The sequence below is a fragment of the Paramacrobiotus metropolitanus genome, unplaced genomic scaffold, assembly GCF_019649055.1.
Source record: "Paramacrobiotus metropolitanus isolate TYO unplaced genomic scaffold, Prichtersi_v1.0 Parri_scaffold0000098, whole genome shotgun sequence".
NCBI lineage: Eukaryota > Metazoa > Tardigrada > Eutardigrada > Parachela > Macrobiotidae > Paramacrobiotus > Paramacrobiotus metropolitanus.
Window position 1 is genome coordinate 63,792 of NW_026570318.1, and position 20,593 is coordinate 84,384.

At 42.9% G+C, this 20,593-nt stretch overlaps 3 protein-coding genes across 6 annotated transcripts; all 3 read left to right on the forward strand.

The window, feature by feature from the left end:
* The first annotated feature begins 3,534 nt into the window (after positions 1–3,534).
* LOC129596909 (alpha-1-antiproteinase F-like) lies at positions 3,535–6,509 on the forward strand. Its single transcript, XM_055494313.1, has 3 exons — positions 3,535–3,889; positions 4,502–5,245; positions 5,455–6,509. Exons 1-3 carry the CDS (start codon positions 3,553–3,555, stop codon positions 5,640–5,642), a joined length of 1,269 nt encoding a protein of 422 aa, XP_055350288.1. The 5' UTR covers positions 3,535–3,552; the 3' UTR covers positions 5,643–6,509.
* Positions 6,357–14,688, forward strand: LOC129596907 (1-phosphatidylinositol 4,5-bisphosphate phosphodiesterase beta-4-like). 4 transcript variants are annotated; one of them, XM_055494310.1, is made up of 27 exons: positions 6,357–6,507; positions 7,838–8,019; positions 8,282–8,368; positions 8,440–8,499; positions 8,570–8,676; positions 8,744–8,774; positions 8,841–8,920; positions 9,050–9,185; positions 9,258–9,358; positions 9,447–9,501; positions 9,560–9,668; positions 9,739–9,949; positions 10,142–10,235; positions 10,336–10,415; positions 10,490–10,574; positions 10,656–10,746; positions 11,021–11,508; positions 11,590–11,731; positions 11,806–11,890; positions 12,111–12,287; positions 12,371–12,473; positions 12,527–12,691; positions 12,754–12,958; positions 13,224–13,575; positions 13,836–14,054; positions 14,115–14,361; positions 14,483–14,688. In XM_055494310.1, the coding sequence occupies exons 2-27, from the start codon at positions 7,927–7,929 to the stop codon at positions 14,543–14,545; spliced, it is 3,666 nt and encodes a 1,221-aa protein (XP_055350285.1). In that variant the 5' UTR covers positions 6,357–6,507; positions 7,838–7,926; the 3' UTR covers positions 14,546–14,688. The 4 variants fall into 4 exon arrangements, with proteins under 4 accessions (XP_055350285.1, XP_055350286.1, XP_055350284.1 ...); XM_055494311.1 differs by having other exon boundaries at positions 6,359–6,509; positions 7,844–8,019; XM_055494309.1 differs by having other exon boundaries at positions 6,367–6,509; positions 7,738–8,019.
* Positions 14,689–15,644: 956 nt separating this feature from the next.
* On the forward strand, positions 15,645–20,593 carry LOC129596924 (uncharacterized). Its single transcript, XM_055494330.1, has 5 exons — positions 15,645–16,138; positions 16,459–16,812; positions 16,844–17,412; positions 18,419–18,925; positions 19,048–20,593. Exons 1-5 carry the CDS (start codon positions 15,708–15,710, stop codon positions 19,326–19,328), a joined length of 2,142 nt encoding a protein of 713 aa, XP_055350305.1. The 5' UTR covers positions 15,645–15,707; the 3' UTR covers positions 19,329–20,593.

Below are 20,593 nucleotides of genomic sequence, written 5' to 3' on the forward strand. Positions count from 1 at the left end.
TGAATGCATTTAAACTTTTTTGAATTTTCTAACAGTCATAACTCCCGAACCGGATGTTGCGCGCACAAACGGGTTTCACACCAGTGTATACAAATCTTCTGTCTATAGAATGTCATAAACCGAAACAAAAATATGTGTTTGGGCATTGCCGTTGCTCTAGGAGTGCGAGAGGAATGAATGAACATTCCTCTCTGAGTGCGAGAGGAATGAATGAACAGACAGGAATGTTCATTCATTCCTCTCGCACTCCTAGAGCAACGGCAATGGTTTGGGAGTGCGCGAAAGTGAAAGTTCTCATGCATGTGCACAAATTTGACACCATGTATCGTACCGGACCACTTCCCTTAACATCTACGGATGTGCATCTCTCACATAATATGCATGTAGTGAAACTGAAAGTTCTGCGTTGCAGTTGACGGGTGGACGGTAACCACGATCCACATTAACGTGAAATTTTAAACAGGAAAAAGTTTACCGCCACCAGCCACCAGTTGCTCCCACTGTAAAGATGCCGCTGAATAAGCATTAAGGAAAATGGCCGGGTGTATGGTGTCAAAAATGGTATACTTTACATACACTAAGACTTAGGGTTACTATATAAAGCGTAGGGTCGGAAGTTTATAAGGTGGGATGGTATGTAAATGGTTTAGCAGAAATTATCGGAAGTTCTTACCCACGGGCCACCCATAGTTGTGTATACTTACTATAAGGCTTTTTTCTCAGTTTTGATGTTTTTGTTACAGCGGGAGAAAAGAAATAAATTTTATTTCCAAAATTTCAAACAATTTCCTTGAGCATTCACCTTCAAATGAAGTGCATACCGAAATTTCGAGGAGAAGGATACGGAAGCAAGTTTTATGAGCAGAAGTTTCAACGTATAAAGTATAATTTCAATCCTGAAACGATGTAATTGTTCTGAGAGAGGAGCCGGTGATGCAACCCTGGTTTACTGTGAACAGGGTTGTAATTTTTTCTTTAAGAATCTTTCTAAACGAATATGAATATCGCATTATTACAATCGTTTATATGAATATTACATTGTTACATTTGTCTATGAGTATTACAGTCGTTTAAGGATAGTGTGCCGGTATACGGTACCAATTCGTGTACATGCATGAGAACTTCGCCCACTCCCGAATACTTTTTTGGATTTTTTTAATTATGACGTCCTAAATCCACATGATTTGTATAACTGGCGTGAGAACCGTCTGTGCGCGCAACATCCGGTTGGCCAGATGTCAGAGAAATTAAATTCCAAAAGTTTAAACGCACGGAGATGTACCAAAATTCGCATTACGGAACCGATCTTTCCTAATTCTGCCTGAAAACGCACATTTCGATGAAGATCGTTTTTGCACCGGATCAGCTTTCTATCATTTTTTTCAAATTTAAAATTGAATTTCCAAATTTTTGAATTTTATTTTTAAATTGGAAAACCGAGAGATGATTCGGTGTGAAAACGATTTTTTTGGTAATATGCGTTTTCAGGCAAAATTTAAAAAGAATCGCTTCATAATTTGACTTTTGATAAACAATCCGTGAGTTTAAACTAGTGGAATTTTATTTCGTCGACATCTGACCAACCGGATGTTGTGCGCACAAACGGTTTTGACGCCAGTGTATACAAATCATTTGGCTACAGGATGTCATAATTAAAACAATGCAAGAAAGTATTTGGGAGTGCGCGAAAGCGAATGTTTTCATGCATACATACTAATTTGGTCCCATATGTACCAGGTCACTTAATTCCCTTAAGAGTAAGATAGAAAACGCGCGCGAAGTGTTAATGGGTACCGCGACATTTCGCTGCTTACAACATTAAATTTTGGGCTTACAAATTTCGCCGCAATTTCGCTCATTTTGCCGCGGGATATTTCATCGGGAGACCGTTTGGACGAAGAGTTATTTCGTCTATCAGAGAACAGGTTTTTTACCGTTATAGTACGTACTAAACAGTCGAGAAAACGAAAACAAACGACATAAAAATATAAGAAAATATAAGAGAAGGGAAACAAAAAATCCTAGAAAACGGAAAAAAACGTGCAATATGTCTCAAACCGAAATAGTACCGCGCCGAAGTTACTTTGCGGCAAAAAGTCGCGCGTCGAATGTGGCTGCGGCGAAATGTCGCACTCCTAGTTGACCGGGTGTGGATTAATGTCGTGCTTAGCTTAGTGGGCGACACTGGGTGGAGTGCTAACTTCAGATCCAATCAGATCCCTTCAGATAGCTAATCTCAAGATCAATTAAGTAAAAATCTACGCAAGGCATGCGACCAGCTGCTGCTTACGTGACGCGCCCATGTGCAGTTTTATGTTTTTATGTTATAAAAAAACAGTTATAAAACAGTAGTTTTATGTTTAACGAAAACAGTTTTATGTTTTATGTTGATGCTGTTATTAACATTGATTTTTTGCAAGTTAAGATTAAAATTTTTGTTTTTACCGGCACTGTAAGCAGCGTTTACTTACCCGGCATAAACACACTATCAGAAGAAAGCCATTGTGTTTTCCCTTTTTTCAAATTTAACAGATATTTTACGGATTTTATCTACACTTTCCCTTGGCAGATTTATAATTTTAGTAAATTGCAGTTCAGTTTACTATTTTCCAGCCGATACTTGCACAGTTTATTAACGTCTCAACAATACGGTTCAATTACCGGGACTGATTCCATCATCCACCCTTTTTTCAATATAAAAAGGATGCACTCATTTTTCTATTAAAGACAAATTTGGTAAACCGCGCAAAGAAAGTTAATTATCAGAATATAAACGCTTTGATACATATTTTGCAAAATACAGTATATCGACAGCTCTTTTTATCTCGAAACTGCTAAAGCTTTATGGGAACGAAAGAAAATGACAGAAAACCTTTTGTTTTCCTGATCTAATGATTTTATTAGTATGGTATTACACTCCCTTTAATATTACATTTTATTGCAATTATAATAATAAAGAATCGCTTTTTTACGGTGCTGTTTGGAATTCAATAGCAGAGTAAGCTTACCCTGTGGTTGAGCAAGGCTATATATTTCTGCATCTTAAAATTTTCGAAATAAATCTAAAATCAATTGTTATTTGTAAATATCTGGTAATTTTCTTCATATTTTCATACTTCTATCTAAATTGCAAGTTGCAATTTGCAACTGATACGATCCGTTACCGATAAGTACGTACGGTATCGGGTATACCACTGTCGTGTGCATTAGAAGGGTTACTGCGGTACATACACAATTACAGATGTATAAACAGCAACGCAGAAAATTGGCCTACTGGGTAAGCAGTTATGAAAATCAGCGTAGGTCCGTAGGAGTACAGTATAACTACTGTATCTGTAGTCCGTACTCCGTAGGAGTACAGTATAACTACTGTATCTGTACATTTACGTGAAGCCTTTTTGCCCCAACGGCTCGTCATAAGCTACGGTGCTATATACATTTGTGCGCCACATGATGGCCTTGTGAACGGGAGAGAAATCTAAAATCGATTCTTGTTGCAGTGCTCATTTAACATGATTCCGTTGGGCAAGCTCCCCTGCAAGTTGAATTAAAATGCACAGATGGTTTGCACTGTATTTTGCTTTTGAAAAGCACTGCAAAATTATGGCTATTATGTCCTTCCCAAATCATTTCGAGAATCGTTTACGCTTTTCTCTTAGCTTGTACAAAACCATATCAGCACACATTCCCGACTCAGATAATTTCTTAGTATCCCCTTTATCGGAAGAATTGGCCGCTGTTACGGCATATATTGGAGCGCAGGGCAGAACACGAAGTGAAATAGCAGAGGTTTTAGGCTTGACGGCGGATTACAAAATCGAGGACATTTCGGACTGTTTAGCAAAAATTATCAGCGATGAAACCGGAGAGATCGAGTTCCCACCAGAGAGTAAGAATGTAAGATCCGCAAGAAAAAGGCAGGATTGCCAAATTTCAATGCGTTCTGTTATATACGAAAGACGCTTTGTTAAATATCACATTTTGTGTTACAAGTGCGTTTCATTCGTACCAAGGTTTTCTCTGTAATAATATTAATCTGAATACAGCACCATAGAACGTAATCGAACTTTTATTACAGATATAAAGTACTTTCTGTTTTCTGCAGTCGGATCGTACCGTTCTAATAAATTAAAATCACATCGCTCACAATTTTAATTGAGAAAGTTTGTGCGCCTTTTAAAATAAAAAATAACAAACAAGCACAAAACTAGGCTGCTTCGTTTACAGTTTGCTTAATAAATATTTAAAATTGAGCGGTTGTTATAAGACAAATTTCGAATCAAAAACATGTAGCAATCGGTTCACCTGTTCAGGACGCGTTTTAAGCGAGTATATTCTGTTGGACAATCTTGTTCCGTAATTTCGGTATTATCGTAAAGGTACTGCAAGTATGTAGTACGTGTTTAACACCGTTCTGTTTAACACCGTGTTTAACATCATCAGGTGTGACCGTTTAAGTCTACAATAATATTATCCCGAATGCACAGGTTTAAATTTTCAGATTGGAGCAAAAACTTCGAATTCTCTGCTTGCGTTGGAGTATTTGTCGACGAAAGTGTACGATTGAACGCAAGTTACACAGTGAATGCTCAGAATCTCATCAAGGCAGTTTGCGTACCTGTCCGGTTTGCTGGTGATCCTGAAAGCGCTTGGGAAAATGTGAGAAACTTTATAACGTCGCACACGAAAGGGAAGGTGCAAGACGTCCCGGAGCCATCAAAGATTACGCCGCCTAATTTGATGTTTGCGACTGCTCTTAATTTTCAAGCAAACTGGGCGGCTCCTTTTCCTGAAATCCAGACCGGAAAGAAATGGTTTACCCTCGCTTCCGGTGCCAAAGTGCAGGTGGACACATTGCACGGAACGTTCACTCGGTTATGCAAGTATCACGAAAGCGCAACGCTCCACGGTGCTAAGATCCTTCAAGTTCCGTACATGGGACATTTTTTCAAAGCCTACTTTATTCTCCCAGGCCAGGAAAATTTGTCCTCTTGTGAAGATGGACTGAGCCGTCTGGAAGATCTTCTGACACCCACTCTGTTACAGCAGGAAATGAGAAAGCTGGACTTTGCTCATAAAGTAACGATTGAGATGCCCAAATTTAGCTTGCAGTGCACCATGGCTGTGGAAAATTTCCTCTGGGAAATGGGGATGCCCTCGGCATTTACTGAGGATGCTGACTTGTCGGGTGTGTCCACACTGTCACCTTTGAAGATTTCTACAATCACGCAGACAGCGGTTTTTGGTGAGCTACGGTAACATTACTCATGCTTTTAAATCTGGTTTGCTATGGTCCTGTTCCTGGAGCGCGGTCGCTTGATTCTGCGGCCTTCCAGTTGTTGCTGCACAAAACAGTTGACCAGTTGCATAACTATAGGATGCAACGGCAATATTTACCGGCTGCACTGCATTGCTGATATGCTTTATGATTTTGTATTTTAACGTGCCTTTCAGGAATCGACGAGAACGGTTCTGATCCCTGCCCCGTGGCCGTACCCACCGATCGTCTTATCTTTATGTCCTGGATTCCGCAAAATACAGAGAATTTCATAGCCGCTCGACCGTTTTTATTTGTCGTATGCCACGACGAAACAGGCTCGATTATTTTGATGGGGCGCATTTGTAACCCTCTTATTGCCTGAATGGTCATAAATCGAGTACAGTTAACTAGGAAAGTACACCGCTGTTGGCTCGCACTGAAACATCGAAGAAGGGGGAAAAATTAAATAAACACTTTAGGAGGTTAATCTTTTTTTGTAAATTTCCCATTTTTATTTATTATTTTTTGAGTTCATTAAATATAGCTTCCAACATTGTTTCCCTCTTATGAATTTATTTAAAATATGAAGGCGTGACGGACAAAAGTCCCGTTTTCTTGAGCATAGAGAACCTTCGCTTCGGTCGACCATGCAACTGGAGAAAATCACCTACAGTAATTCCACGAGAACACATGGGAGCAAAATTTTTCTGGCGACTGTTTCTTTAACGGAGACAAATATGAACACCTTCGGTAGAAATCAGAAAAACATCGCGGTACTGCTTAAAGTCGCTGGACAACGGTGGGCTGCAGAATGCATAGCACAGACACGGAATCACGTACTGCTGCAGTGCGTAGAAAAAAGTTGTTTGGTTAACGATTTTGGTTTTTGCCAGTAAAGATTTAAATGACTGTTTTTGCCGGCGCTGCAGGCGACGTGTACGCGGCACAAGCACGATCAGCCGCCGACTTGAGTGTTTTTTTCTTTTCAAGGTTAACGGATAAGTTACGGATTCGTCTGCCTTTGGCAATATTAATTATTAAATGCACCGCAAGTTTTGATAGCGTTTATACTTGTTTGTTTCCCAGTTGATACTACCGACAACAAAATTTAATAGTGTCTGAGATATGGAATTCGAGCGAATGCTGAAACGTGACTCAATATCGGCAGTTCGTTTATCGTTCAGCGGTTTGTCCATGCTGTAAAAGATGCAATACTATTTCAACCCTTTCAATGAACCAATTCTGAACTGTAAGTGCGCCAATAAATAATTCAAGTAGGAACTGTAGTTAAAATGGAGTAAATACCATTACAATTTTGTATAGTACAATATATCGATAGGCTGCTTTTCTGATAACGCTCTCAGTTTATACGGATCGAGGTTTTCCTCAATTACAGCAGGTGGTTTCCTTATAACATAATACATATATTTCCTTTAATATTAGATTCCATTATGTATTTTTAATTATCTTTTTATGCTGCTGCTTTGAATGAAATATACAAAACAGCCTGGCAGCTGTGCTATATGTGTACGTTGAGCCTTCGGGATTGTACGTATCTCCATTCGCACGAAGCATTATTCTTCGGTACGGTAAGAAAGAAAGCGAATGCCGACACAAACGTAAAAATCAAACGATTTTGCCGCTTTTATCGTACACTTTAACGGCACTATACACGACTTCAATTAAAATTAGAAAAAGGGTGCAACCATTCCGTACCGCGCATCCGTTGAATTGTAAGTTAAAGTGCCACTCAGCTGCAGCGCATTTTAATTTGGATGTTAACCGGATATCCAGTACAAAAGGAAAAATTACGTAGTTTCGTACCAGCCCTCTACCTCGCCCCTTATTTATCGGAAGCTGTTGCGACATGCCTACACCAGTACCTGGCAGTTTGTACCTTTTGCACAGATACTAAACAATGCGCTGATGAAAAAACATCGTACCCCTATTATCTGTACAATGCAACGCGAAAATATTTATTTTGTGTATGTCTGCGTTCGCTGGTGTGTGCGCTTTATTGCTTACCGGCGAATGAGCGCCGGTCTAAATGCAGCGCGATACAGAAAACCCTTGTAGCCATAGTGCGCAACTCCGGACGAATAACTGGAGAAGTTTGTTCTGGGACAACACAATTATTACTTTTCATCTTTTTAATACACATTCTTAGCTAGGTACCTGTACACCGCTCTTTCCGGTTGTCTATGTCGAGTTTTTGGAGAAACGGCAAGGTACGGAATGCCGACTTCTGATAGGCATGTGATAGACAAAGTGAAAAAATATCCAAACCCTCAAGCTAAATTTCATCATGATGATATCAACACAAATATTCATGAACACCTAGGTGCAGCCACTCAGTGCGACCGTGCGACGTACACAAGTACGCGCACAATACACCGCAGTAAACAACTCGTGTTGTACCTAGCTTACGAATGCTACTGCAATAAATGGATATAACAGCTTTCTTTTTTGCGTTTTAGAAAGGTGGGGCATCTGTTTAAAGTCCGATAAAGATTTAAAGGACAAAATGCCGTTTTTGTTGCTTTCTGCATTATCCGGCAAATGTTCTGCGTCAATTACTTGCAGAAATATGAGAGCTCTGTGAGATCACGTTGCTTATCTGGGTGACAATTTTCATTGGACCTGTGTCAGTACACTGCCTTTAAAAAATGGCCAGAGTTGCCAGACCGTTTAAGTTTAACTGGCAAGTGGAGGTACCACGGCAGCTACAGGAAGGATGCGTGTTTGATCGATGGGATGAGGTACGTTTTAACTTTTGTAAATTCCTAACAACTATTCTTTTTTTACGATAACTGTAATTTGATTTATTTCGTTTTTATCATTATACAGTACAAAGATGTTCTTTGTTGTATTGGTGAGGACGCAGTAAACGTTTTTCTTGCCAAGTTTCTAGTATGACTGAAATTAGAATGCAGCTTAAACGGTAGAAGTAGCTGAGTTCGAAATTTGTTCGTATTCTGCGGTAGCTAAAGCTATTTAAAGGTTGTCACAATTTTACCGCAGGAAACCGGGGAAATCGAATACGAATGCCGGTTAAAAGTGGACGAGCAGGGTTTTTTCTTCTACTACCGATCGCCTACTTCCAGAACCGTACGAGCATACTATAAAGTGCTACTACTTTTTGTATACCGGTTGGGTACTCATACATCCGCATCGTACAGGACACGGTCGTTCTGGATATGGCACACGTATCTGACATTCGCAACGACATTGTTCCAACGGTAAATCTTGTGCTGCAATAAACTGAGAAAATAACTGAATCGGAATTTGTTCTTCTGCCAAATTCCACAGAACTTAACCGTTAACGCGAAACTGTCGGAGCGCGGACGAGGGCATCTGGGCGACCGGTGTCTGACGTTATGCAGTGGAAACGATCTTGTCAACCTCCTGTATCGCCAGTACGAAGATAGTTAACTGAATTCTAATAGTTAGAGAATTGCAACGACAAATAATTATTTGCTGCAGCTTTGTTGCACCGGATCCTGGAACATGTAAGGTGAGAGTTGTCCCTAAACCCTAATATCCGTGATGCCCATGCTAAAATTAATTTATGCGTTTGTAGCTCTGGACAGAAACGCTACGGAAACTTGCCCACAACATTAAAGCTAACCATCTCTGCCCCATGACTATGCTGCACAAACAGTAGGTTCAGCAATTTGTTGTACATACATTTTCATGCACCTTACATAACGCGACGCTTTCGTAAGATCTTCACTGCGCAAGTTTCTCATCGGTTTTAATTTACATCTTTATAAATCCTCTTTCTGTTAGTTGGAAACGTCTAGCACTTACAACGAACGAAAGAGGCAAAATCTCTGTGCGCCGTATAACGCGGACCTTTGCGTTGGAAAGGACCGAGGAAACCGTTCTACAGTGCCTACACCATCTGATACGGTCCAGATCACAGGCAAAAGCACTGCTAATTAAGGCCAATTCGATTACTTATTAATACTCTATTAATAAATATGGTGAACTGCAGAATGACGAAGCCGACCCCAAAGACTTTACCTTCGAAAAATTCCACTTGCTGTACCACACCATTTGTTCTCGGCACGATATCCGCGACCTTTTCAAGCAAATGTACGTCACTCTGAATTTCATGCACACCTTATTGGTGGTTCACTTTAAAAAAAAGCAGAATTATTGTTAACGACTAACTGCAATTTAGGTCGAAAGGTCACGATTATTTGGAAGTGGGAACACTGGTCAAGTTCTTCAACGAGGCAGGTGCCAACACTAACTCATGGCTTGAGGTGAATAAAATTACATTTCGTTCATCAGGAGCAACGAGATTCCCGGTTACATGGAACACTCCATCCACTTCATACAAAAGAGCGTGTGATAGCGCTTATTGGTCAATACGAAACGGACCCTAAGTTCCGGCGCCACAGTAACTATACCTTGCTTAAGTACATCATTATCGCGGCGGGCTTGCTGGTTAACCGTGTAACTCTTTGTAGATCGAATGAGCCTAGCTGGTTTCTGTAATTACCTCATGTCCGATGAGAATGCGCCGGTCTCACTGGATCGCTTGGACGTCCACCAGGATATGGATCAGCCTTTGAGTCATTACTTCATCAATTCCTCGCATAACACCTACTTAACAGGGCGGCAGTTTGGCGGCAAATCTTCTGTGGACATGTACCGGCAGGTTCTGCTGGCTGGATGTCGGTAAGTTATTCCTCTTTGCCGAAACTGTTCGCAAGGAATACAGTTGATAAACTCACTATAATCGGTTAAAGGATACTACTAAGGTGTGCGACAGTGAACCTTTGAAATTACTTTAATAGTATGTTAAGCTTTTCGTGGTGGGAGAAAATGAAGAAAAAAAGTTATAAGGCACAGTGTGCGGTTTCCCTTTAGGTGTATTGAGCTGGATTGCTGGGACGGTAAAGGCGCCGACCAAGAGCCCATCATTACGCACGGAAAGGCTGTTTGTACAGACATTTTATTTAAGGTTAGCTCAACACACTGCTCGGTACACGGTGGAAATCGACATACTATTCAAAGCGGTGCACATTACAACAATGTCGATGAACATGATCTTTTCACCATAGGATGCCATTATAGCCATTCGCGACACAGCATTCGTAGTCTCTGATTTCCCGGTGATTCTATCCTTTGAAAATCATTGCAGGTAAACGTTGCAGTAATATATTCCCCATAACTGCTGATTTTACAGTTGCGCGTTATCCAAAATTTACTTCACAGCAAGCCACAACAGGACAAAATGGCCAAGTACTGTGAAGAAATTCTGGGCGATCTTCTGTTAAAAGCACCACTGGATGGTTATCGAGTGAGTGCAAACGCACACTGGCTGGCACTCAAGAGTTACAGCTTCCCTTACTGAATCTTTACATTTTATCTACTGTTTCAGATACGAGATGGAGCTCCGCTTCCGTCCCCTTGCGCCCTTAAAAGGAAGATTCTCATCAAAAACAAACGTCTAAAACAGTCGATTGAACGACGTACGTACCGGTATATAACTGTTATAACATGATATTCCAAAGAGCTGTACCGATGAATAAAGTAATTCATCCAACTGATATAATCACTTGACCTAAAAAATAAAATGAAACAAAACGCGCCACAAGTTTGAAATAATGTAGACCGTAGTGATTAAACAGAGTATTTACTAATAAATACGAGTAATTTTATATGATCTCCCCAGGGCTCTTTTTAAAGCTCTACACTCATTAATTCTTCATCGAAAAACCGTTCAGCTGCTGGCATTTTATATAGAGGAGCTGGAGCTGCTGCGGCAAGGCCATGTCGACGCGGTTCTCAGCGATGACCCAAGCCACGATCCCGCGACGAAGGTGGACGGAGAGGAACGAGCTCCGACGTCCACCGACGACCGGCCGTTGGCGGCAATGCTTTCCGCATCATCCATCCACAGTCGTCCGACGATTCTCGCTGTGCCGGACGAGCTGCCGCCGCCCGATGAATACAATCCACCGCCCGGACCACAGGGCGAGGATCCGCATCCCGAACGGCCGCTGGACAGTCGTCCGATAGCGACCGCTATTAACGGGCCATCGTACGTTAAGGCGAAGTGGGCGGCTTGGTTACGAGCGGCACTGCGTCGTGGAAAAATGGCCCGCTCAAGCAGAACACCGGTCGACTGCGCTGACGCGCCCGCCCGAGCGCGCAGTGGGTCCATGTTGCGCTTGCACGAATTGCTGAAGTCGAATACGCTTCAGCGCATTAAGACAATTAGGCGAATCCAGGTAACGAGAAACATGGGTGACCACGTGGGTCGACGAGCACGATGAACCTCGATTAACTAACCAGCTGTCGTGGTATTTCAGAACCCAGTGAATCAGGATGACGAGACGTCACTGCAGGCTTATTACGAATACACTGGAGCAACTACAGACATTCACCCGCGACTGTCGTCTTTGGTGAACTACATCCAGGCGGTAAAATTTCAAGGATTTGAGGTGGCTGCAAGTATGAAAAAGCTTCTCTGCGAATGGCGGCAGCTTGTAAAAAGCCACATAAAGCGGTTTGTGTCTGATTGGCAGAGCGCAATTTATCGCATTGCGTATCGTCGTTCAGTGACGCAGCCGGATCTCACCTGCTGCAGACCAGTGCACTGCAGTTCGTCAGGTCAGTCAACTGACAAAGCAACTATTAATGTTGCTGTACGTAAATACTGTGTAAAGGTATTCAGGGCTTTCGGGTAACAGCCAACAACACGAAAAAGAGATCTACAGGGTCTGTACACGGGCGTAATTTTGCACTGTGGGCATTTCTACACATGGTTTTGTTAGTACTTGTGAAAATACCGTTTGTGTCGATTGATCAAAAACTGGCCTGAAATTTGCAGCTACAATATACGACAACTGAGCCGTATCTATCCCAGAGGTCCCGCCGTTGAGTCCTCAAATTTCCCACCGTATACCTTCTGGAGTGCCGGATGCCAAATGGTGGCGCTCAACTTCCAGACACCCGATGTAGCCATGCAGTTAAATTCAGCTAAATTCGAGTACAACGCCAATACTGGGTACGCAAATAGAACCCCAAATTACGACACTGTATTTTTTGTCTGACACACACGAGCGGTCTGCTTTTACAACGCATTGACAGGTATCTCTTGAAACCGGATCGCCTGCGACGCTCGGACCGGCCGTTTCATCCCGGTGGGCAGGCAATGCTGGATGGTGTCGTACCCGCCTACTGCTCTGTTCGGGTACCCGAAGGTGGTAACGATTATTTACACTGTGCACAGTTACCTTTTTACAGGTGATTTCTGGGCAGTTCTTATCGGATTACAATGTCGGGACCTACGTGGAAGTGGACATGTACGGATTGCCGGCGGATACGTGCGTCGGAAAACATCGAACCCGTACCATTCCCAATAACGGTCTCAATCCGGTTTACAAAGAGGAAAAGTTTGAATTTCGAAAGGTCATCAAAGCAGACATATTATGCAATCTCGGAATAAAAGAGCAAATTCGGCGTGGTTATAGGTCATTCTTCCGGAATTAGCGATGCTTCGCTTCGGTGCCTACGATGAGGACGGGAAAGTGCTGGGCCAACGGGTTCTGCCGTTGGACGGTCTACAAGCAGGATACCGTCACATAACGCTGCGAAGCGAAGCCAATTTTCCGCTGCCCTTGTCCACACTGTTCTGCCACATTGTATTAAAAACATACATTCCCGACGGTCTTGGTCGTAAGTCCATTACGCATCTCTAGAATTACTCTGTAGCGGCTCGACCAAGTCATGCCACAGAGTTTGTGTACGAAATTGCATCCGGTGCAGCGTGTGCATGTCCCTGCGTTCGCCTGCACACTTAATACACACACACTCGGGGTACTGTTTTCCCGTACACCAACTCTGTGGCATAACTTGGTGGAGGCGCTACAGAATGCCTAACTTTAGTGCCACACTTTAATTTTGGCGAAGAGTGAAAAACATATTTTTTTATTTTTGGCAGCCTTGGCTGATGCCTTATGTGCACCACAAGGAGCAAACGGTAGACGCCTGAGTCAGTCAGCTTTGGTGAATAGTGACAGACACCTGGTTAGATGCCCGGCATCACCGTCCACGCACCGTCCAACCTCCGAGTCTGCAGATTCAGGCGAGGCAGCTGGTTCGGTCTACGACGCGCATTTAATCCCCGTGATAACAATCACTACAGATGGCTCGCCGCTCGCCGTAGTAACCGACGAACTGAAACAGAACAAGCTCTTCGTCATACTATTGGCCAAACAGGCCGCCGAGACCAAGACTCTTCTGAAAAAACACGCCAAGAACGCCAGGAAGGGCAGAAAGGTCAAATTCCACGGGTACGTTTTCTTTGTCCACCGTATGAGTACTTCAGTTTTTGCTCTGCTCTATTCTAGCACCCTTTCAACCTTTTTTGACAGTTATGACGCTATTTACACATACAGTCATAGAAAGCTACTTTTCGTGTCCACCGAGTCCAAGGATATTAATTTTAGTTTACGTGTATTTTTTGTGAAGCTTAGAAGCAAAAGCGTATCTGCCTATCTGGTGCAACAAAGCATCGAAGTACTCTGTATTTGTGCAACAGTTGCTTCTGCAGGGACAACCTAAGAGGTGTGGATGGTGCGCCGAGCCCAAGATCGATAACAGGCAGCTGTAGTCGGCGATCCGCAAATTGTTCGCAGTTAATTAGTCAGCATTTGCACGAAGAACAGGAGCTGATGCGAAAGCACTGCTTGGAACGGTGTGAGCTGCTGAAAAGGCTACTCGATGAGCATCATAATCAACAGTGCGCGAAGTATGCAGCAAAACACAAACGGTACGTGTAATTATCTTTCTTTAAATTGAATCTGGCTGTCATTTTTAATCTACGGAACAGAGAAAATCAGGAGCTAGAGTCGCAGCAAGCCAGACAGTCTATGGAACAGAGAAAGGCGCTGGAGAAAGATAAAAGCATAAAGAAAGAAGCCGAACGGAATTGCCGTATTAACGAGTTATGCGTCAATAATGCCAAACGGTTCAGTGTAGAACGGAAACAAGCACAGAGAAAACAGCAACAAGAAGTGATGGAGTTGGTGAAGCTACAAAGCGAGGAACGGGAAGCATTGGCAATAGGAAATGAAACGGTATGATGGCGGGGTGTTTATTCCGCTGCAACCATGGTCGCCGTTTGCCAGTATACACTACCACTGACGTGCGCTGTGCAAAAAAACTTCTCTGCGTTTAACCTGCAAATTTTGTTGACAGGCATTACAAGAATCGTTTTCTGAGGAAGGCAGGTCGGCAACGGAAATGGTCACACTTGTATAACAGAAACTGGCTCCCTAGATGTGTTTTTTTGTATTGCAGTCTTTGAATGCCATGGAAAACTTGTTCAGGTTGTTTTTTCAGTCATTTTGTAGGAGTGTCAAATGTTTGTTGGGATCCTTGTACAGTAAATAAGTACTACTCGAGTAGTGTCTATCAGCTACTTCAGAGACGTGCGGCTCATTTCTCACTGATCGGCACGTGCAGCATTTTAACCAACGCAAGATTTTTACTTTCAGAGTGTCAGTCAAGTCATCGCCTGTATTAACCAAGCCCGCTTTCCCTTAATTTGTTCCGCGCAGGACTTTTATGTCGTGCGCTGAATGCGGTAACAATGACGCCACGAATTTATAATGCAGCTAGCAAAAAAAATTGTAATAGATAACCGTTGTAAGCGTTTCTTGTTGAGTAAACACACGGCACAGGAAGATCTACTGGATCGCTTTGTCAGGCGCAATACTACACAGACTGTCTTGTTGCGGTTACAGCATCCGGTACGATGACACGTTGGGTTCTGTTGAACTGGTCGCACATGTGTGTCATGCACTCGTGCATACTTGACAGCTGTCGGCAATGCAGTAGAGGTATACGAACGTCAATAAAAACAAAATCAATGTGCGAGTACTTGCTCGTCAATATCTATATGCAGTCCTTAATTTACATTTTTCAGTAAAGGGAGGGTGCAGTGATTCCTTTGTAGGTAGACATTCCTGGATTTTCGGCTATTATAGACATTCCACAGGGTTAAGAACACCGCTTGAGCACCGCTCTTTGTGGTACGAACACGTTAATTTGCTTCTATACGTAGTAACGTACCGCTTGCTAGACGGCACAACAACGTTCACCTGCTCTACACATACTACAACGAATATAGAGATAAAGCTTACAATATAGAGTTTACAACACTGGATGGCTGAGTAGGAATTACGGCGTTATCATCTTATCGGCTTCTTTCTACACATGTAGTATCGTTTCGTTCTACACATGCAGTATCATTGCAGTATCGACTTCATATCAGATGCGATAAAGAAATGGCTATTTGAAATGCATGCAAAAACAAGGTGCCTTACCTGCCTGGGTGCATTGCATTGTAACTCAGAATTCTGCAAAGCAGTGCGGCCTAACGATTTGCAACGTATGTTGAAGGTCTAGTGCAGTGTAAGTTATGGGTAACAGACAGGTGACCTGTTTAAGGAAAGAACATCCTGTCGACTTCCCCGCCGATGCTGCCTTACGTCGACGAAATTTATTGTTAATTCCGTGCACTTGGGGGCTGCACATTGCTGGAAAATACACCCCGAAGTTCGTGGAGAAATTTGTAAACAAGATCAACAACTGGCAATACTGCCAAAATGAGAACTATTCCTACACAATTTTGCCCACTATTTTCGCTTCTCTTGGAGTGTTGCTGATGACCGCGGATATTGTTTCCGATATTATACTTGGATGGAATTTTTATTGGGAGGGACATGTGGCGTGGGCGACTTGCACCGCGCTTTTTGTAATTGCACCAATAGTATTCGCCCAGTGTTACCGCGTGTGCTACCGAAAGACTCACAAATGGTATGAAGTCCACCCGGTCGGGCCATTTTATTGGTAAGTTATCACCAGCGTAATAATAAGCTAAACTGAACTGACCGGACAAAGGGTTGGAAGTTTGAATACGTTGTGTTGATAGCTACGTGCATTTTCCGGCTGGGTGCAAGTGTGCAAGGAGATCGTAGTCTAGCGGGCTTTTGGTGCATGATGACTGTATCATTATGCATCGAACCGGACTTTGTGTGGGCAGAATACGGTATATATAATACGATTATATTATAATCGTACGAATGTAAAGAAAGATTTTACGAAATGTTTCGTGTTCATCGTTAAATGTTTTGTTGTTTAAACTGATGAAAACTTTATCTTTCTTTGAGGTCGATTCAAACGTGTTGCATCCACTATCAGCACAGACAGTTAGAAGGCAAACATGGGAGCAATGTCACGGAAGCCCAGCTAATGGAATTCGCGTACACCACAGAGAAGTTGGGAAAATCTCTAAAGCAAAAAGATCTCGCTTGTGGAGATGAGAAATACCTCGAATCCTATCCCCAGCTATTTTTACAAGCCTACTTTACAGCCGAATCGTTGATTGCATCCCAACAGCGGTCAGAATATCTTCCCACACGGCCTGTTAAATGGGATCTGTACATTTCAACGGTTACATCTGCCCTTTCGCTTCTTCATTATGAGGCGTTTGTTGTTTACAGCAGTGGCACGACTCTAAGAAAGTCTAGTTCTGCGAATCTTATTTGATGTAATTTGCCTGGGACCCAGATTGATGTTGCTGGTCTGTTTTTTCACCGTTGAGCCGAAATACGTAACGATCCCCGCTTTCTGCTTTGTTCACACGACTGCTGCGTGCTGCCTGTTTTGGGTGGTACGCCGAGTGGATGTAGTTAGCGGTTTATTTTGGGATCTGGCCAGGCAAGAAGATTTTCGGGGATACAAAACTCACAAGTATCGAATTATCAATCTCCTCCGTGCGACAATTGTCAGTACGCTACTGCCCCCGTCGTTTGGTCAGAAGGATCTGGCGCCTGTATCCCTGATTAATACTCTTGGCTATGTCTACAGCGGCGGAGATAAACATGATATTAAGTTGCTGGGTAAAGTGCTAGCAATAAGCGCATTCCAGTTTGTTGAGAGTATTGTGTTAGTTTCCATCTGGTTACGCGCTGGTTCTGGCCAAATACAACACCCGTATCATATTGTGATTCCAGTAGTTACCCTGGCGCTGTTGTTATTTCGTCCCATCATTGAATTCAGTATTTTTCTTTGGATTGCCGTGAAAGATCATCTTAACAGAGATACCTGCCCGAGGGAGTCAGGTGAGGGCACTGTTTTTTATGGTCAAAATGGTAATGCACTTCCGCATGTTACCAAATTTTGCACTTACAGTACATCTGTAATTAACATAATCGTCTACCGTAAGGGTCCTGAAATCGTCTACCGTAAGGGTATCCCAGTTTCCCCTAAATTGTGTCTTGGTAACAGGATAGAGTCCATTTTCGGTATACGGAAAGGTGGATGTGCTCCGGCAGAAAGGTGGATGGCTCATCCACCAATCCATTTTCGACCATCGGCAAAAAGGTGGAAGCCATCTCATTGAACATCCACCATCCACTTGTCCCCCTTTCTGCCGACTGCAGGCGTCTGTATAGCCCTCAGACTATTCTGGCTGCGGCAAAATAGCCATTTCGTATAAATATTGCTTATTTGTACAAATGTATAGCATTAGCTACTGTACAATGTACATTAGCTATATACAATACATACAGTTATACATGTAGGTGCATTATTGGTTATACGTCTAGTGGAACGCGTACTGTTACCCTGATCTATACGGCCACCTCAACGAACTTTACCGTATTCTGCAGAAACGCTGGTAGGTCGTATAGTAACTGTATAGCTGTATTCCTCCAAGTTAGTAAAAGCATCTCGCCGGATTTTTTACCAGAATTCGTCATCTGCCCGATTTCTGCCGGGAGCACACCGCCATAAAATGAGATCGTCTCGCTACATGCCAGTGCAGACACTTCACAAAATTCCAGCGACATTTCTCTTCGTTGTCAGATTTTCCAACATCCTACCCAAGACTATCGATACGCTTCTGATGACACATGAAAGTTTACCTATACAACAGCACGATCTATAGGGGCAAAGGCCGGCCATGAGCCTCCACGCATCCACACCGGACCGGCGACGCGTTGTTAGTATTTGCTGCCAGCACTTCCATGCACAGCTTAGTCACTAGTGAAAAACGGAGTTAATAAATGTCCGATACTGCATAGACGAGATATTTCAACATTTTTTGTAAATGACGCTAGTTTGTAGGTCTCAAGCTTACTTCGGCACTTATTCGGTCAGGACTACAACTTCTCCCTTTCTATGACATGTGCCTGCACTTCCTTCGTCCCCTGGAGTTGTGGTTTCGAGTTTTTAAGTTGGACGACATGGATGCTCAGCTAATTGTACAGAGGTCGAACATTATTCGTCTTGAAATTTACCGAGATTTTCTGAGCAGCTTCCTTCTGCTCTCTGATCTGTTCTTTGTTCTACCTTATCCTGTTGAGCGGCCGAACGATGGTGACATGATCTTTGGAGTGGATTACATCAGAAATCCTTTGGACGACAATCCCGGGCTCGTACAGCACTTGCCACACGAATACGAGCTACGCCCGTGGGGAATGTACCCTTTCCTGAACCAGTACCGTCTTGACTATTTCTTCGACTGGGAAATTCTGTGTAAAATCGGATCTACAGAAACGATGTTAAAAGACTGCAAAACCAACCAAACTGAAAGTCACAGACTGCTGAAAGATACTATAAGAGAGTGTGAAGGTGATAAGTACTGTAACAAACGATTAATGTGCAAAACTATAAGAAATGGCCGTTGTTCTTACAATTAGCCAAGCGCAGCGTTAATTGGGTTTTCGATTTTAAAGCCAACATTTTTATTTTAGATCGCATTTATTTTTGGAGGAATGCATTACTGGCCTGCCTAAATTATGAAGACCTGCCGGAGAATTTTATAACGGAACTGTGGTCAGACAAAGGTCGAACTCAGAAAAGGGATTTTCATATGATTAACGATTATCACGAACTGGTAAAAGCCAATTGCGCGGCATGGAAAAATTTGGAGCTTAGTTTGGTGGCTTCTGATTCAGCTAAACAGGATAAGGGACGAAGCCCTATGTTAGGGGAAGAGTGGGACTTGGGATCCCCGCTTTACCGCTTAAATTAACCTGGTTGCCAATATGAAGAGCGTGGCCAACACTCAAACAGGCCAAGTCACAGTCTGACACAAAGAGCGCTGTGAATGCATACACAGTCTTCGACGCTTATGGAGAAGTGGAATCAAAAGCAGCGCTCAACCAATAAGGCGCCAGGGGCAATCTTTTACTTTTAATGCAATATAAACATTACATAAATACAATGCGAAGTCCTTTACGGCTTGAAGAAAAAGGAGTACCAAAATGTCGGCTATGGCCATTTTGCCGCAAATACTGCGGCAAAATAGCCACTTCGCAAAAGGTCACCAACGTCCAAAGAGACCCAGTACAGCTAGGTAGTACTATTCCAGGCGCCAACGCAGCTATAGTAGCAAACTGTTACGATAATGTGTTGCCACGATAACAGCATACTTCAGCCTATAAACCTTATCTGTCCCGACAGCTTACCATCCTAAATTACGGTACGAGGAGGGAGCAAGCATCTTCGGTAGCGCGTTCCAGTATTCAAGACTCTTTGTACACTGTGCGTCAAGCGTGCGTCAAGCGTTTCGCGAATCCGCGAAAGCATGATTCACTTAACAGCCAACCGTGGAATGTTGCCCATCTGCATGCACCTTACCGTCAACTGTGGAAGGGTGCCCTGATTGACAGTAGCCAAGTTAAAACGTGGATTGCCAGCCTTCCGCGGTTGACTGTTAAGCCAGATTTGCAGCCACACGAGTGATCAAACTGTCTCGACTATTCGAACGCGCTACTGAAGATGCTTCTTCCCTCCTCGTACACAGTGTATGCGGGAGATGGGAATATTAACAACTGGCAGTTCCAGCGCTGAGCGCGGTGCTCATTGCTTTAAACCACACAACAGCCTTACGTATGAACTAAAAGGGTTTGGTTTAAACTTTAAACCAAAGCGCTGGATTTAAGTGCCAAGAAAACAATACTTATAACAGTTAACCCAAGCAGAACATTGCACCAAAACGAAGAGTGTAATTTGGCTCTGCTAGAGCGGCTGCTTATCCTGCGTCCAACTAGAAGGAATGGTAACGTACACGGCGTTCATCAGTCGGTCGGATTTCGCATGAGATGATCGTCGTTTAACGCGTCAACAGTTCAATGCGGTCGCTCGAAAATTTTTTCAAAAGAACATTTTTCGATTACCGCAGCAGCGGAAATATTAAGGTTTTCTACTTATAACTACCGAGTTTTGGTTCCGAAATTCGAACCAACAGAGCTGATAATTAATGTTTTTAAAAAACAGAAACCGACGAAAATTGAA